The sequence below is a fragment of the Ascaphus truei genome, chromosome 3 (assembly GCF_040206685.1).
Source record: "Ascaphus truei isolate aAscTru1 chromosome 3, aAscTru1.hap1, whole genome shotgun sequence".
NCBI classification, from domain to species: domain Eukaryota; kingdom Metazoa; phylum Chordata; class Amphibia; order Anura; family Ascaphidae; genus Ascaphus; species Ascaphus truei.
This window is the reverse complement of record NC_134485.1, coordinates 366,286,139-366,306,021: the sequence shown is the minus strand read 5'-3', so window position 1 is coordinate 366,306,021 and position 19,883 is coordinate 366,286,139. Positions and strand designations below refer to the sequence as shown.

General features: G+C 43.9%; 1 protein-coding gene across 1 annotated transcript in view; it reads left to right on the top strand.

The window, feature by feature from the left end:
• Window positions 1-19,883, top strand: part of RXFP2 (relaxin family peptide receptor 2) — a 211,798-nt gene that overhangs the window by 70,037 nt on the left and 121,878 nt on the right. The window contains exon 3 of the mRNA XM_075593187.1: window positions 18,710-18,815. Within this exon, the coding sequence (XP_075449302.1) occupies window positions 18,710-18,815 (106 nt within the window). The remainder of the gene's footprint in view (window positions 1-18,709; window positions 18,816-19,883) is intronic.

Genomic DNA, 19,883 nt, shown 5'->3' with positions numbered 1-19,883 from the left:
CCATGTTGTTGCGCAATATTGCAAAGGACACTGATGGGGTGAAGAGGTCGCGCATGCGCAATGGGAGCGTGCGAACGACAGGCCAATAAGGGAAAAGCTCTGATAATGAACGACAACTCCCGCGAGCTCTGGGACAATCACCTGATGCTAGGAGCCAATGATAGGGTGGGGATTAAGGAGGAGGAACAGGAAGCGTGGGGGAAGAGACCACGCTAGGCAGAGGAGATCGGGACCGAGCGAGAGGAGGTAGTGTGAGTGCAGGGGGTCCGTGACCCGCCTGCATAGGCCAGCTATTACTCCCCAGGCCCATAGGAAGTTTCCCTGAGTCACAGTAGGCTGCTGTACTGCAGGGACGCCCGATAGTGGAAGGAATTGTCACCTTAGTTAGGGACAGCGCACGGAGTTGTGGACGGTCACAGTCATCTGGGATCAGACGGCTGGATACCGCGACATCCGGAGGTTCCGAGCAGAGGCAACGGACCCTTTGCGAAGAGGCACTGGTCACCGCCGTGACCGGAAGGTACAATTGTAAAGCAAGTGCACCAACACCGGTCATCAGGCGCTGAACCCGCCTTAGGAATAACTTTGTAGTGACACTAGCAAGTGGCTAGCGGACTGAGTATATTAGCTAACCTCTTACAAGGACAACACTCTATAGAGCGTGGCGGAGCTACTGTTATACGGGACAATTTCGCTAGGAATGTGGCTGAGCCACGGTAGTATAAGGACTCTAACATTATAGTATAATTATATAAGTTATGTGTGATGTTATATAGAGAGTAAGATATGGTTGCCTATGCACAGTAAACTTGGTTGCACGCATTGTTGGTATGTTTCTTGCCCAGGGCGATCTTACATAACGGGGATCCTGGGCAAGTGGAGGCACTGCGCTAGAACCCTTACCCCAGGCTCCCAGCTAGCGGAGGCTCATATCTCCTGGAGCCGCAGGTTGAGTACAGTACTAGTAGTCCCTGAGGAAGGTGTCAGAAACAGGGCTACATACTGTTAAATACTTTGTAACCGGATGGCTAGTGCTGCTCTCTCAGGAAAGAAAAATGTGTGCAGTTAGGTGCATATTATGGCATTGAGTACTGTATAGCTACTCCAAATTGGACTACAGTATGCAGATAGTACTGTCAAACTAGTCTATACTGGAACTACTGTATACTGTAACTACTGTTAAATACTTTGTAACCAGATGGCTACTGCTGCTCTCTCAGGAAAGAAAAAATCTGTGCCATACTTACTTGTATCATACAGTACTGTACTTGGTGTGCCTGTAATTACCATACTACAGTACAGTACTATACCATACTATCTTCCTGATGCTTGCCCATTACGCTCGATCACAATGGGCAACACAGTCGCAATATGGTCAATATATTTATTGCATCGTTCCACGGTGAGTACATCATTCCAAAAACTCATTATGCCTTGCGCCAACTCATCCTTTTTGGAGGGTTTCACGACTTTTCGGATATGATCCTTCAGCTGATGCCAGACCATTTCGATAGGATTGTAGTCTGGTGATCTGTCATTGGAGGGGGAAAAAAGCACAATTAGTTAAAGAGATACACAGTAAAGACAGTGGGAAAAAATGAGACATGGTGTTGACGGACGTTCACAGAGGTACACAATTGGAAACATTTATAAGTTGAAATTATAATAAGGCTTTATTGTGCCTTTTCCTTTTCATCAGGAAATCATCCAAACACAAGGGGGGGAACAAAGCTTCTATTCACTTGGGAGTATTTCTAGTGAAATCCTATGCAATTAATTCACATCTCCCTTTGTAAGCATTTTTCCCAGCCCAAACATATAGCATGAAATAAGCAGATATAAGCAGTCTCTTAAGAATGAAATTCTTATCTGTTTCTTGGAGGGAAAATCTTCTCAGTTCCTGGTTCAGCTTCAGGTTTAGAAGTTTTCCTGGTGTCTTGAAATCAGCTATGCTGTGTCTTCTTGGCAGAGCTCAAGACATGGTCAGCTCCAGAGATCTGTGTTCTCTTGGTCAGTCTCTCCTGGGAGACTCAAGAACCCTGCTCTGTCTCCAAAGTTTAGCCCACAAGTGAGCTAAGGAGTCACTTCCTGTCTCAACAGAAAGGCTTTTGTAAGAAATCTAAATCAGGCAGGTGGTGTTTATTAATTAACTACCAGCAGTTAACCACCACACTGCTAGATTAAAGGCACATTACTTAAACAGGGATTACTCCCCTGTTACACATGGTTACCGCACTTACTCCGCTGGCTTCTTCACCCAGTTCATACCGCGCTCAAGAATATGCGCTGTTGATGCGGTGTGCTTCGGATCGTTGTCCTGGTAGAAACGGTGACCATCTGGGAACTCACGTGTGATGTATTCCACAATCTCAGGCACAATTTGCACTTGGAAAAAAAGCTTTATTCATGATTCCTATAGCAAGAAAAGAAAATGACTCCCTGTGCTTAGGCCTCCCAAGGAGGTGGCAGGATGGGTTAACACCTTCATTATCTTAGCACAGCCACTAAGGTAATGAAGGGATTTTATTAATGTATTTTAATATTGTTAATGTATTTATTTTTTTAACAATAGCTGACCATTTATTGCTAATGTGAATATCTAGGATCCTTATTTTAAGGATGTAGTTATCACACTGACAATCAATGGTTTTATTTGTAAAATTAATTTTTTATATTATAATTATTTTTTAAACGTGTATTTTTTTATGCTTAATGCCCAAAACAACTATTTGCCACATTTGGCTAATAGGGATTTTGAACATTAGTCTAGAATGGAACTGGGTTCTACGTTTGTTGTTTGGGTAAAGGGTAGTTTTCCAAGAGACGTGGTTAGGTCTCCCAGAGGGGTGGTGTGCAGTGTTTTTCAACTGGGGTTCCTAGGAACCCTTAGATTTCCAGGGCAACCCTAAAGGGTTCCATGCAATTTTCAAGTCAATGAAAAATCGTACCAATTACAGAAGAATTTACAATTAATCTAAACTTATACACGTGTAGCCCTGGTAAATTTATGGGCTATATTTCTACTCTCCTCCTAGCAGTAATCCCTGTGTAAGGGCAGGTTTGCCAGGAGTAATCATGAATTTTCCCTGCTTCAGATACTGCCCTAAGCAGTGAAGGTAGGTCATCTGACCCTGTGTCCAATCAAGAGACACAGGGGCGGTGCCTGCTGAAGCTACTTAGAGCAGTGTCATTTCTATGTAGTGGTTTAGTGTCAGAGTTCTGAGTATGTGAGTTAGCTAGTGAAGAAGTGGAGCTGATAGACCTATAGGGACATAGGTGGACCAAATACCTCCCACCCTGCATAGGGGGTGGGGGAAGAGTTAGACCCACTCTGGTTGCCCTAGACCCACAGTGGTGTCAGATGGGACATCCTGAAGGGAGACAGTAAGCTGTTGCTGATAAGAACTTGAATAAAGGATTCTGATTGATAAAGAGACAGTGGGGTCTATGCACTAAGCAGTGGAAAAATGCATTAGCCAGGTTTTGAATTCGCCATGTTTTTGGCGTGTTAACCTTGCTGTATGCAAGAAGGGCCTAATCCCTGGCGAATGAATGCACCACCACCATTTGAAATAATGGCGAGTAACCTGTGGCGAGACAGGCTGCCTGGCGAGAAGCTGCCGAGAAGCCGTCCCCTGCCGAGATGTGTTTGCAGCAGAGAGAGATCCGCTGCTCTCTCTGCGCAAACATCGGCACATTAAAATTATTTTAAATACAATTTTATTCATAGTGTACATGTGCAGGGCATCTCCGGAGCTGAACCGCATTGGTTTCAGGTCCGGGGACCCCCTGCTTCCCAAGATACAGGCACCTTTATGAGGTGCCGGTATCCCTCTGCTTTTAAATGTCCTGATCACGTGACCACGGAATGTAAACAAAGCAGAGGGATACAGGCACCCCCTAAAGGTAAAAACAGAAAAAACACAGCGCACAACGCTCATAGTGTATTAAAAATTATATTGACATAAACAATAAATAAGGTGAGTATCGTGCGTACATCAAGATGATGTTAAACAAGCATTTTCGGGATAATGTTACCCAAACACCACGTGGAAGCCAGATCAGATGTCCTCACATGGATGTGGAAGCTGGTTCCTCGGACACAGGTTCCTGCTTAGGTAAGTGTGGAGTCTCTGAAAATTGTTTCTCCCATAAACGAATCAACACGTATGCAGCTCTCCCATAGAATGCTGCTTCAAAGCGGAGCTCCACGCCAGCTGAAATCCTCTCTCTCCCCTCCGTTCAGACCCTTCCGGGTTGGTGACGTCACCGCGGGGTTCTCGCCGATATTGGCGCCGATTTCACTGGGTCAGCTCGCCGTAGTAGGACAGTACAGTTGAAGGCAATACTGTTAGTAGCTTTTCCAACGCGTTTCGAAACCCGTGGGTTTCTTCATCAGGGAATATACATAAGTGGTATTTAGAGGGTTTTAAATACCACACGCCAGTACCTCATTGGCTCAGCTGACTAAATTCTCCACCAATGGGAGAGTGGCGGGGAGGAGTCAAAAGGCCCGGTCTGCACGCATCACTAGTTGTCATTGACAACATAACATAAACAAAATGAACTTTATTGACAAGCAAAAATAACATAATGCAAACGTGATCGGTGATTCTAAAACAAAAAGAGGGATATTAGTACATAGAAAAAGAGAACAACATATTCAAAAGTGCATCAAGTAATGACATACTTAAAAGACTTTCCTCAAGTCTATCATATCACATAATTCTAAAGAAGAAGCACGAAAATAGAGCATATTACTCATAAAGAACACTGTAATGAAAGTACAATATTTATACCTTGCCAAAATGCATTCTAAGATATAAACCAATAGCAATTTAAAAGGACCTAGAGACAAAAAAATATATAAAATTCATAAATATCTTAAAACTAATTGATATATTAATAAAACAGGTATAGATCAAAAAATCATGAGGATAAATCAATAGAGAGACCAAATATCTATGTCCTCATTTAAGCCCCCTGGATATAAGGTGTTTAGTTTGTGTATCCAGAAGGTTTCCTGCCTGGAAAGTTCTTTTACTCTGTCACCCCCTCTTCTATTTCTTGGTATATATTTAATACCTTTGAATAATAGAGAGGAGGGATCACTATTATGGCATTGTACATAGTGTTTTGACAGGCTATGCTTCATAAACCCTATTCTAATGTTGCGCAGATGTTCCTGAATGCGCACTTTTAGTGGACGTTTAGTGCGTCCCACATATAATAGGCCACACGGACACTCTAATAAATAAACTACATGATCTGTATTACAATAAATAAAATCTTTTATATCATGGATTTCTCCAGTTTTTGTACACCTAAAAGTTTTCTTATCAGGGTGCAAGTGCTTGCATACTGAGCACTTACCACACTTAAAATTCCCAGTTGGTTTGTTGTTTAACCATTTTTTATCCCCACTATGGTATTCTTTTAGTTTTATATCACTTGGGGATAATGTGTTTTTTAAGTTTTTTGCTTTTCTGTATATGAATTTTGGGAATTTCGAAAGGTGAGCACCCAGCAGCGAGTCATTTGAGAGAATTGACCAATGTTTTTTTATTATTTTCTCAATTTGCCCCATCATTGAATTGAAATTTGTGATGAAAGACACATTACATTTTCCCTCATTCTCCTGTAGGCTCTTTCTTTTTTTACTCTTTGGTAATAGCATTGTTTTTCTGTCTATTTTTCTCACTTTTTCCAAGTCATTATTTAGTTTTTCGAGACGATAACCCCTCTCTTGGAATCTTAAAGTTAATTTTTTGGCCTGTTCTTCGAAATCTATTTCTGTGCTGCAATTTTTTCTCAGTCTGTAGTATTGGCCACTAGGAATGTTTGTTATCCACGATTTTTTGTGGTTACTTGTGGCTAAGAGGAGATTATTTGAATCAACCTCTTTGAAGTGAGTTTTTGTCACCAACTTCCCCTCATCTGACACCACAAGGCTAAGATCTAGAAAGTGAATTTCTTTTTCATGATCTACATGTGTAAAGGTTAAATTCCTATCATTATTGTTTATATATTGTATGAAATGGCCAATTGAGCACTGGTCGCCGTCCCATATGCATAGAATATCGTCTATGAAACGACGCCATAAAATAATATTTGCTTTAAAGGGGTTATTATTGTGTATATAATCGTTTTCCCATCCTCCCATGTACAGGTTTGCGAAACTGGGGGCAAATCTAGTGCCCATCGCAGTTCCGCAAACTTGTAGAAAAAATTCATCCAGGAACATGAAATAATTATGTTTTAAGATGTAGTTAATTGAGTCCAAAACAAATTTTCTATTAAGGGGATGTAAGTCTACATCATCCAGTAGAAAAGAATAAACGGCATTAAGGCCTTCCGCATGTGGGATGTTTGTATATAGGGCCTGCACATCGCATGTGAGCCACCTATATGAGTCCTTCCACTCAAAACCTTCCAACAAATTCAACACTGATGTTGAGTCTCTCAAATATGAAGGAAGTTTTGCCACATAGGCCTTTCAGGGAATTTTTAATTCTACTGAAAGGCCTTCTAGATGAAGCTCTCACTGCCAATGTCATAGAAAAAAGTGAATATGACTTCTTGTATTCTAGCTGTACAAGAATTGCTATTTTTTACCACCTCCCAAAAACACATAAAAGTCTAACGAATCTGCCCGGTAGACCGATCATATCGGGAATTCAGAGTCTAACATCCAATTTGTCCCAATATGTGGACTATTTCCTCCAACCCTATGTGGCAAAACTTCCTTCATATTTGAGAGACTCAACATCAGTGTTGAATTTGTTGGAAGGTTTTGAGTGGAAGGACTCATATAGGTGGCTCACATGCGATGTGCAGGCCCTATATACAAACATCCCACATGCGGAAGGCCTTAATGCCGTTTATTCTTTTCTACTGGATGATGTAGACTTACATCCCCTTAATAGAAAATTTGTTTTGGACTCAATAAACTACATCTTAAAACATAATTATTTCATGTTCCTGGATGAATTTTTTCTACAGGTTTGCGGAACTGCGATGGGCACTAGATTTGCCCCCAGTTTCGCAAACCTGTACATGGGAGGATGGGAAAACGATTATATACACAATAATAACCCCTTTAAAGCAAATATTATTTTATGGCATCGTTTCATAGATGATATTCTATGCATATGGGACGGCGACCAGTGATCAATTGGCCATTTCATACAATATATAAACAATAATGATAGGAATTTAACCTTTACACATGTAGATCATGAAAAAGAAATTCACTTTCTAGATCTTAGCCTTGTGGTGTCAGATGAGGGGAAGTTGGTGACAAAAACTAACTTCAAAGAGGTTGATTCAAATAATCTCCTCTTAGCCACAAGTAACCACAAAAAAATCGTGGATAACAAACATTCCTAGTGGCCAATACTACAGACTGAGAAAAAATTGCAGCACAGAAATAGATTTCGAAGAACAGGCCAAAAAATTAACTTTAAGATTCCAAGAGAGGGGTTATCGTCTCGAAAAACTAAATAATGACTTGGAAAAAGTGAGAAAAATAGACAGAAAAACAATGCTATTACCAAAGAGTAAAAAAAGAAAGAGCCTACAGGAGAATGAGGGAAAATGTAATGTGTCTTTCATCACAAATTTCAATTCAATGATGGGGCAAATTGAGAAAATAATAAAAAAACATTGGTCAATTCTCTCAAATGACTCGCTGCTGGGTGCTCACCTTTCGAAATTCCCAAAATTCATATACAGAAAAGCAAAAAACTTAAAAAACACATTATCCCCAAGTGATATAAAACTAAAAGAATACCAAAGTTGGGATTAATAATGGTTAAACATCAAACCAACTGGGAATTTTAAGTGTGGTAAGTGCTCAGTATGCAAGCACTTGCACCCTGATAAGAAAACTTTTTGGTGTACAAAAACTGGAGAAATCCATGATATAAAAGATTTTATTTATTGTAATACAGATCATGTAGTTTATTTATTAGAGTGTCCGTGTGGCCTATTATATGTGGGACGCACTAAACGTCCACTAAAAGTGCGCATTCAGGAACATCTGCGCAACATTAGAATAGGGTTTATGAAGCATAGCCTGTCAAAACACTATGTACAATGCCATAATAGTGATCCCTCCTCTCTATTATTCAAAGGTATTAAATATATACCAAGAAATAGAAGAGGGGGTGACAGAGTAAAAGAACTTTCCAGGCAGGAAACCTTCTGGATACACAAACTAAACACCTTATATCCAGGGGGCTTAAATGAGGACATAGATATTTGGTCTCTCTATTGATTTATCCATATGATTTTTTGATCTATACCTGTTTTATTAATATATCAATTAGTTTTAAGATATTTATGAATTTTATATATTTTTTTGTCTCTATGTCCTTTTAAATTGCTATTGGTTTATATCTTAGAATGCATTTTGGCAAGGTATAAATATTGTACTTTCATTACAGTGTTCTTTATGAGTAATATGCTCTATTTTCGTGCTTCTTCTTTAGAATTATGTGATATGATAGACTTGAGGAAAGTCTTTTAAGTATGTCATTACTTGATGCACTTTTGAATATGTTGTTCTCTTTTTCTATGTACTAATATTCCTCTTTTTGTTTTAGAATCACCGATCGCGTTTGCATTATGTTATTTTTGCTTGTCAATAAAGTTCATTTTGTTTATGTTATGTTGTCAATGACAACTAGTGATGCGTGCAGACCGGGCCTTTTGACTCCTCCCCGCCACTCTCCCATTGGTGGAGAATTTAGTCAGCTGAGCCAATGAGGTACTGGCGTGGGGTATTTAAAACCCTCTAAATACCACTTATGTATAATCCCTGATGAAGAAACCCACGGGTTTCGAAACGCGTTGGAAAAGCTACTAACAGTATTGCCTTCAACTGTACTGTCCTACTACGGCGAGCTGACCCAGTGAAATCGGCGCCAATATCGGCGAGAACCCCGCGGTGACGTCACCAACCCGGAAGGGTCTGAACGGAGGGGAGAGAGAGGATTTCAGCTGGCGTGGAGCTCCGCTTTGAAGCAGCATTCTATGGGAGAGCTGCATACGTGTTGATTCGTTTATGGGAGAAACAATTTTCAGAGACTCCACACTTACCTAAGCAGGAACCTGTGTCCGAGGAACCAGCTTCCACATCCATGTGAGGACATCTGATCCGGCTTCCACGTGGTGTTTGGGTAACATTATCCCGAAAATGCTTGTTTAACATCATCTTGATGTACGCACGATACTCATCTTATTTATTGTTTATGTCAATATAATTTTTAATACACTATGAGCGTTGTGCGCTGTGTTTTTTCTGTTTTTATCTGTTAGCTTTAGGGGTTTCCTGAGCCCTCCCTATACCGCAGCTGCAGACGCTCTGATTTATTCAATTAAGGTCACGTATTTTACCTTATATATTCATCACCTCACTTATAACATTAGTTGCGCACTTTTCTTTATCTATTCACCCCCTAAAGGTGCCTGTATCTCGGGAAGCAGGGGGTCCCCGGACCTAAAACCAAAGCGGTTCAGCTCCAGAGACCCTCTGCACATCTACAGTATGAATAAAACACACATATCAATAAACACTCATTCCTTACCTTTGCGGCTATATGCTATGGTAACGAAGCAGCATGAATGTATTTTTAATAATATTGTACAGTGAGCAGGGGGTCCCCTGAGCTGAACCGCATTGCTTTGTGGACCAGGGACCCCCTGCTTCCCGAGTTACAGGCCCCGGTATGTGTCATCGGGTGGCAGTGTCGCCGCCATCTTTATAGCGTCCCATACGCGCCGTGCCCGCTATAAATATGGCGGCGACACTGAAACCGATGCCCCAAACCGGGGCCTGTAACTCGGGAAGCAGGGGGTCCCTGAGCCACAAATCAATGCGGTTCAGCTCAGGAGACCCCCTGCTTCCGCAGAATATTATTAAAATACATAAATGCTGCTTCATTACCATAGCGGATAGCCGCTAAGGCAATGTAGGGGTTAAGGCAGAATAGCATGTTTATTGGGGACATTTGCCCAATAAACATCCAATGTAATGTCCCCTAACCCCTTAATCACCATAGCGGTTATTAACCGCTACAGTCATTAAGGGGTTAACCCACCCTCACCCACCACTCGGGAGGCCTAGATACCCTCCCCCACTAACCCCCTACCCCGTGAGACCTAACCACCCTCACCCACTACCCATCCGGGAGGCCTACCCACATAACCTTGGGGCCAATACCCCCTCCCCCCACCACCCACAATAAAAACAATACACTGCCCCACAAAAAACATCATTCTATTTATTAAATACATAACCCACTCCCTGTGCCCCCCCATAAATACATGATTTATTCTTTTACATACAGGGTTCATACCCCAGTCCAACGCGAGTTCCCGGTGGGCCTGACGGGTCACCTGACAGACCTACAGGGTACCAGCAACTTGTTTCATACAGGTTCTGGAGGCCTGTTGGTGGGTCCTGCCAAGCGCCATGGCCCCCAGGTGGTCTCCGTTGGTCACTGTGGGCCACAATTGGGTCCCTAAGGTAGGCCTGCGGATGTGTGGGAGCCCCGGGTCAGACCCACAGATGTCTGAGGGGCCTCAGGTGGTTCTCACGGGGGTCTGGGGACCCACGGGTGCTCACTACGGGTCCGCAGTGCCCCCACAGATGTGGGGCCACCGGTTCTTCCCCGCAGGTGTCACCCGTGGACCACGCAGCCTGGTAACCGTGAGATACCCGAGGATACCTCAGGTGGTCTCCAGAGGTCTGCTCCTGAGGTCTTGGCGCAGAACCAAGGAACCAACCCTGAATGTAAAATAAATTAACCTGACCTATACATTCAATACATACATCTCCCCCCCCCAACACATACAGTACAATAATGTGCCAAATAACTATTATCCAGATATGGATAATAGATTATTTGCCCATTATTAAACACATAAAACATGTATAAATCTAAACATGAATTATTAATCTTAAAATCACCACATTGCATGTTAAAATAAATCCAAGAAGAAAGAAGCGGTGCAACTCCCAGACACAGGTAAGAATCCGGAGAAGACCTCAAAGAAGAAAAGAAGACCCCAAGACAGACGGGAAGGATTACAAATAGAAGAACAAGACACCGTTATGGATTGTAATTGTTTTTTATTTTATGGTTTACCTGTGGATTGGTTCCTGTGCTAGGTCGCCTGGATTTCGGTGAGTGGGCATCTAATGGTGAGTAAACAAAAGAAAAGTTTATTATTTTTACTTTTACAGGTTTTTTTGACTTTTCATTCATGTCTTTTATTTTTTCAGTCCCATGTAATGCCCGTGAATGTATCTATGTACCTATGTATATACATACATTCACGGACACTGAATGGGTGTATCATATGTGATTTTTGTATGAAATGCATTGTTTTTTATGCTATATTATTGCCCCTGTATTTTATGTATATCTATCTATATGGATAGACATACAGGGATAATAATTGATTGTTTTGCTAATGTTTATGTTCTTTTCATGTATGGCTAATGTATTTATCAGCTTAATTTTGTCATTGTTGTGAATAATGTAATTAGAATTTAGTTATAGGCTAATTGTAATGCCTTCTTTATGGTACTTAGATTAGAATGATGGTAGTTACTTTAAATTAGAATTGTTTTGGCAATGGTTTTGCTTTAGGAATTGAATAGGGAATTGTATAATTGATTTGTATTGTATTGTGATTGTTTGAGGAAATGGATTAATTGATTGATGCTAATTGTATTGATGTTGCTTAGTTAATATTTGATTTTCAAGATGGCATTGCTGGTTAGGGGACATTGTTCATATTGTATTTTATTGTTACGTATATTTTGCATAGTGTTACATGATGCACAGATTAATTGCATCATGTACACACTCAATGCAATTGTGTGACATTTCATAGACATTTGTGTAACTGAAGTTTTGTTGGTTTATATTTACAATGGCTGCTGGATTTATTTTAACATGCAATGTGGTGATTTTAAGATGAATAATTCATGTTTAGATTTATGCATGTTTTATGAGTTTAATAATGGGCAAATTATCTATTATCCATATCTGGATAATAGTTATTTGGCACATTATTGTACTGTATGTGTTGGGGGGGGGGTGTATGTATTGAATGTATAGGTCAGGTTTATTTATTTTACATTTAGGGTTGGTTCCTTGGTTCTGCACGAGACCTCTGGAGACCACCTGAGGTATCCTCGGGTATCTCACGGGTACCAGGCTGCGTGGTTCACGGGTGACACCTGCGGGGAAGAACCGGTGGCCCCACATCTGTGGGGGCCCCGCGGACCTGTAGTCTGCGGGGAGGAACCGGTGGCCTTACATCCGTGGGGGCACAGCGGACCCGTAGCGTGCGAGGAAGAACCGGTGGCCTCACATCCATGGGGGCACCGCGGACACGTAGTGAGCACCGGTGGGTCCCCAGACCCCCGTGAGAACCACCTGAGGCCCCTCAGACACCTGTGGGTCTGACCCGGGGCTCCCAGACATCCACGGGCCTACCGTTGGGACCCAATTGTGGCCCACGGTGACCCGCGGAGAGCACCTGTTTGCCATGGCGCTTGGCGGGACCCACCAACAGGCCTCCAGAATCTGTATGAAACAAGTTGCTGGTACCCTGTAGGTCTGTCAGGTGACCCGTCAGGCCCACCGGGAACTCGCGTGGGCTGGGGTATGAACCCTGTATGTAAAATAATAAATCATGTATTTATGGGGGGGCACAGGGGGTGGGTTATGTATTTAATAAATAGAATGATGTTTATTGTGGGGCTGTGTATTGTTTTAATTGTGAGTACTGGGGGTGGGGGGAGGGGGTATTGGCCCCAAGGGTATGTGGGTAGGCTTCCCGGCTGGGTAGTGGGTGAGGGTGGTTAGGCCTCACGTGGTGGGGGGTTAGTGGGGGGCCTCCCGAGTGGTGGGTGAGAGTAGGTTAACCCCTTAATGACTGTAGCGGTTAATAACTGCTATGGGGATTAATGGGTTAGGGGACATTATATTGGATGTTTTTATTCCTGTTTCTGTTTTGCAGCAGTGGATGGGGCATGGGCAGGATGAAGTTTAGGATGGCCTTCATCGCAGCAGCCGGACAAGGGTGAGTGCTATATGTATTTAATGTATTTATTGTTCTTTATGTATTTAAAATGGTCACTTTCACTATTATCCATTTGTGCATAATAGTAATTGTGCCCATTACTGTACTGTATGTGCATATATGTGTATGTTAGGGGGGTATAGGGGTTGTTGGGGTAATATATATATATATATATATATATATATATATATATATAAATATATATATATATATATAGATAGATAGATAGAATAGATAGATAGAATAGATAGGATAGATATTTATATATATTTATTTATTTAGTGTGGTGCTGTTGTGTGTGTTTTCTTTTTATTACGGGTAGCGGGGGTGGGTGAAGGGGGTATTTGGCCCCAACGGTGGTTTGTTTAGGGCTTGCGGGTGGTTAGCGGGAGGGCATAACCCCTTCATGACCGTAGCGGTATTAACCGCTATGGTCGTGAAGGGGTTAAGTGCTCCCGCAACCCCCCCGCAAGCCCTAAACAAACAATAAGGGCCAAATACCCTCTTAACCCACCCCCGCTACCCACAATAAACCTGGCACGGCGGCTTAACCCCTTCATTGCCTTAGCGGTTAGCTGCTAAGGTAATGAAGTGGCCTTTAAATGCATTTTTCCTGCCTCGGATGCATGCCGGGGGGCTCCGGTGCTGCTATTAATGGTATCAGCTCCGGAGACCCCCCGGCATCAATCACAGCCAGGAAAAAGGCCTGAATTTTTTCTAAGTGCCGATCCGCCGCTCATCCGCAGCCTCTCACCATCAACTTGCCTACTTTTTGTGGCGTGCCGGATTCGCCAGAAAAACGCAAAGCTACTCGCCACTACTAGAATTGAGCGTGGCGGAAAAAATGGCTAGTTGAGGTGAAAAGTGCCTTTTCGCCATGCCGATGGCGGGAAAAAAAACCCATTAAACACATTGACGTTTTTTTTGCTTTTCGCCAAGTTTTCGTCCCTTACTGAATAGGGGTAGGCATTTTTGGCGTGAAATCTCTCATCCCTGGGAGGGGATTCTGCTGTAGGGATTCCACCCCATATCCCTGGGGCCTGCACCAGATGGAGGTGCTGCACCATTGAGGAGAACGAAGGCAAAACCCCAGAAACCTGACCTGTTGTCCCCATGTCACGGCGGGAGACTCAGGCCATCCTGTTGCCAGCAGCTATGCACCACACTCAGACATGTAGCTTGAGACACCCTAGGGTACCCGATGTGAGATTGGGTGGGGGTCCATGGGCTACAATTGGAGGCGCTGCTGAGAGAATCAGGACAGGTTTTCAGCAAAGCAGGACTGGAACTAGTATGTACACTTTCAGAGCAAGTGCTGCAGAAAGATGGGCATTATTGGAGACTAGGGGTAGTCAGGAGGGACTGTTCTCTCTCAAACTACACCCTAGGTGCCCTAAGAGGGTGTTGTAGATTTGGGTAAACTCAGCTATAGCTGTCCTAGTCCCCTTGAGGCAGATATTGTGGGATGCCTATGGGGGTAGCCTGGTTAACTTGGGACAGGAACTTCAGCATAGGGTCTGCACTATGGGTGGCCAAAAGTAGGTTGACCCCAAGTACTGCTTGAAGTCCCAGTACACTAGCCAGTATCCAGAATACACACCACAGAGTGCTTGTAATGAACCATCAGCGAGTGCGGTGTACAAGGAGAGAGTTCTGCCTAGCCTGGGGTATGACATGCTTTTTTTCACTGGTTAGAGCTAACATTGAGTTAGTAACCTTAGTGAGTGCCTAGTAACGAGTTGCACTTCAGTAATTGAGAGTAGCGCTATCGTGGGCTTAGTGGGTTCACCAAAGATGGTGGCGATAGATACATGTGCTCTGCGGGGCATGGAGGAGGTTAAAATGGCGACTGCGGTGCCATTCACTGCGACGTGTGATGCAGCCGATCCAAAATGGCGACTCCCGCCAAGCCTAGATCGTGCACGTGCTGCGTGCAAGCAGGCTGTGCGAGAGATATGGAGAGAGATGTGCAAGGGTTTGGCGCCCAGAACCCAAGCTAAAAGAAGGGAGCGGCGGGACAGCTGTGGCCATGCCCATCTGTGCAGTGACAGGCCAAAGGACGAGCCCACGTCACCCAAAGAAATTGAGTGCCCCGTCTCTAAAATCCACCAGAGGGAGGGAGCACGCCGAGAGCCAATCACAGCGTTCCCCCCAAGCTGAAGGAGGGAAAGAAACCTCACTCTTGTTTGGCTGGCGACAAAGAAGGAGCTATTTGTTGAGCAAGCAAGCTGACTAACTCAACCTCTGTGCAAAAGATGGCTGATTTAAGCGTGACTACTTATCAGCTTCCAGGAGGCTTCCTGGTTGTCGAGGTTGATGGCCGCGAGTATCTGTGGTGCCTGTGCATACAATGCAGGTCACCCGGGCCTGCGCCGAGTACAACAGCACGGTGCCAACAGTGTGGCATTTTCTACCTCTGGCCTACCGAGCGATACCCTACCATTGTGACTCCGGGAGAGGCCTCTCCAGCGACGCTGATTGAAGTGGAGGAGGCGGATGCGAAGGCTGCCCTGGTTCCATATATCATCCTTGCGGTAGGGATCAAGGCCCAGCTACTAAGATGTGCTCCGACGGAGAGGAGAGTGGAGGTACCGGAGCGGGCCCGTTTCGTACCCATGTCCACTGGTGGTGCCGTGAGGACAAGATGTGGCTACCCAGCGGAGGTGCCATTGCCATCCTCGTCGGACGATGAGAGAGGAAGCCTGTCATCGGTGGTGATGCGCCGGCCGGCGGACCACCCCAGCGATTAAAGACAGAGTCCACTTATCCGAGAGACGGAGCGGATGAGTCCGGAGACCCCCACCGGGCGAGCCCTGGTGCGGCCTGAACCACGTAGAAGTCCCACGGCCGTGGTGACTCCCTGTGTGGCGGAGATGGGACCCAAGACTGCTCCGGAGGAACAGCATAGCATCGCAAGGCAGCAGAGCGATAAGATGACTCCACCACCCCCTTACTTCCGCTAGGTGAAGGAAGAACCAATAGAGAAAGAGAGAGAGTCTGGAGGCCTACCTGCCCGTCCATGATCCCGCAGGTCCACCGCCGCCCCTTCCGTTGAGGGACACACTTCCGGTGCGGAACCAAGAGGCGGATGAAAACTCCGCGGCGACCCATGATGACGTCACTTCCGGGTCGACATGGAGCCGAGGCCCAGAAGCCTTAATCGACTCCTTGAAGAGAGCCGGTCTAGAGGAGGTGTTTGAGAGATTTAAAGCGCAAGTGGCTAAGGGAGGAGCCAGGCACGCTACAGCCAGAGACGGTAAAAGAGCATCTACAGGTCGCGGCATAGCCCGACTAAGAGACACTGTGATGGACTATGGCGATCCTATAGTCACCGTCCCTAGCGCCATTGCCCCGGCCACTGCCCCTGCCCCGTCACATTCTATACCACCGGGTCCTAGTGGGGGCAAGCAAAGTAAGACGCCCAGATTGTCTATGGATTGGCGGGATTGGGTTTCGAGTGATGAGGGCTCTAATGGGAGATACCTTGGTTGAGTCGTATACCTGTACCTAACCCCACTGTGTTTAATCCTGTACCTAGAGGTAGGGCCAGAGGGTCACAGTCTTCTGCTAAAGAGGGTCCTGTAAGTCCTAAGACACCCAAAATGAATCCCACAATATACACAAATGTCATTGGAGGGAGACGTAAAGGTTGGCACTCTACTGAGAGAGAGACATCTGGTGTGTCCTCAAGAGCTGATTCTGAGGAATGCATGAGTGTGTCATCCTCATATGAGCACCGAGATAAATGGTGGGCACCCTTATTCAAGGGGTATGATAAAAGGATGTACAGCACAAGATTTGTATTGATAAAAGATGATGTAGTAGACCATTGGTGGGATGTAGGCACTTACTCTAGGCAGGAGGTTGCTGAAGAACTAGATAACAGATGGAGAGAGATCATGCAGAAAGTAGTGACACCCAAAGGTTCATCCATCTTATATGATGACATTGCACCTGAGGAGCCTAAGTTCTGGGTACTGCCAGGAAAGGCTGGGAACAGAAAATTGCCAAAGTTAAGCAGAGCTGATAGAGCTATCGTGGCAAGATATAGACAGTCTCATGGGTATGAGTTCCCATATGTACCAGAGCCAATCATGCAAGAGGTAGAAGATCAGAGAGATACTTGGCTCAGAGACGCAGTCATTGAGTACTTACGCATTAAGTGCAGTAGCTCTGCTTATCAGACGGAGGAGATAATATGTTCCCTTATGAGAGTGTGGACCACAGGCAGGAACATAGACATGCACAAGATAGTGTACAGGCCGGAGAATGGGCCTCTTCAGTCTTACTTCACTAAGATTGTAGATCATAATGGACGGGAAATAAGGAAGCCTGATCCCCGCCATTATTATTAGTGTGGGTTCTCCATATTGGGAGATTCCCTTGTTAGATATGTCACCATCTGGGTGTACAGCCTGTGTGCATAAAGTATTAACTTCAATCTGTTTGTATTTTCCCAGGTTGTTCACCTGCAGGATGGCCCAGCAAAATTAGGTCCAAGTGGGTAGCATTGGATTCCACCTGAGGGAGAGTGTAGCCCTTGTAAGTTTATGGGCTATATTTCTACTCTTCTCCTGGCAGTAATCTCTGTGTATGGGCAGGTTGCCAGGAGTAATCATGGATTTTCCCTGCTTCAGATACTGCCCTGAGTCAGTGAAGGTAGGTTATCTGACCCTGTGTCCAATCAAGAGACACAGGGGCGGTGCCTGCTGAAGCTACTTAGAGCAGTGTCATTTCTATTTAGTGGTTCAGTGTCAGAGTTCTGAGTATGTGAGTTAGCTAGTGAAGGATGCTGATAGACCTACAGTATAGGGACATAGGTGGACCAAATACCTCCCACCCTGCATATGGGGTGGGGGAAGAGTTAGACCCACTCTGGGTGCCCTAGGCCCAGAGTGGTGTCAGGTGGGGCATCCTGAAGGGAGAAAGCCAGTGGAGATTGATTGCTGTACTGCTGTGTGCTGCTGCTGATAAGAACTTGAATAAAGGATTCTGATTGATAAAGAGACAGTGTGTGGGACTGGAATCTCTCATCCCTGGGAGGGGATTCTGCTATAGGGATTCCACCCCATATCCCTGGGGCCTGCACCAAATGGAGGCGCTGCACCATTGAGGAGAATGAAGGCACAACCCCAGAAACCTGTCTTGTTGTCCCCATGTCACGGCGGGAGACTCAGGCCCTCCTGTTGCCAGCAGGTATGCACCACACTCAGACACGTAGCCAGAGCAGGAGACACCCTAGGATAACCGATGTGAGATTGGGTGGGAGTCCATGGGCTACACATGCTATTAGAGAGGGTTGGGGTTCTTTACAGTGCATCTCATCTCAGACACACTATTAGAGAGATCTGAGGTTCCAACATCATGCTTTTGACTGAATATAACATGCAATTAAATTATTACTACAATGTTGATGTACTGTATACCAACTTAAAATTACGGTACTAATGCTCGTTGTTTTCTTTTAGCATGTGCAATATTACAGTAACTCCACTTAAACAGAGTTTGATGTATTCGTCCCAAAGAGTTTATTTTGTTCAGGTGACACATCTAAATGAGTGGCAACTATGGTGAATATACTGTAATTACTGTCAATTACTTTTAGGTCTATCCCAGTATCCAGAAAGGTGTGACTGCAACGGTACCAACCTGGATTGTGTAGATGTCAATTTAGAAGCAGTACCCTACATCTCAAGCAATGTCACATTTTTGTAAGTAGACATCTGCGTCATCCTAATCCTTTCCAGTATGCAATCAGATAAAAGGAGCATTCCCTGTTAAGATGGAAGAGAACTAATGGTTGTTTTCAGTGGGTTAAATGTAGACGACAGACAACATTAGGAAAAATTGAGACAAGTATACAGTAAGTAATTTGTAATCTTTTAAACATTTCCCACAGTAAAACTAAATTCTTTGGACAGTGTTAATATTCAGATTTTTTTTTTTAAACAAAAATATAATGTAAAAAGCTTTACCCTCCCTCTCATATTGTCAGCATTTACAAACATTGTAGTAATTATTATTTTATTTTTTTCTAAACTTGAAGTTTATTGAGTTTTTCATTTCACGTGTGGGGAGATGGGGGGATACAGAAAAAGAGAAGGGTGGAAGAGGGGGCGGGGGTTGGGGATAAAAGATATAAATCATGTATGGTACAGCAGTTGGTTCAGTAAATACAGAGGATATTGTGTTCTTTTGCGTGACTGATAGTCTTGACTCTACATTGGTAATAGTTTCAAAAGTGATGTAGGCACTTTAGGACAATGAGATGGCGGAAAGAATGTGCTATGGGAGGGTGGGCAATTTATTTTATGATGGGGTGGAGGGAATCTGATTTCAATAATGTATCCCCTCATTGCACTTATTTTTTTTTTAAACTTAGCACAAGTATCGTTGAGCAGACTTGTTCATTTTTCCATTTGGTATATGTACCACATTTTTTCTATGATTTCTGATATAGTTAGTAGCTGCTATTTTAGGAGAAGGGGGTGTTGTTATTAATTAGGATGGCCACTCTTTTTTTCTTAACCTGGAATGACACAAGATAGACGTGAATTTTTTTTGTCAAAGAATTTCGAGGCAGAATTATGTGTGAAGTGCATTTCCTGGAGTAGTATGATGACGCCATGGTGCCTTTTGTACTCTGAGATGGTTGTGCGACATTTACAGGGGCTATTGAACCCCTTAACATTGTGGAAAATAACTTTAAGGCATTTATATTTGTTTGTGAAGTCGAATAAATTTTGAGTAAGATCTCTGGTGTGTTGATAGTAGGCGTG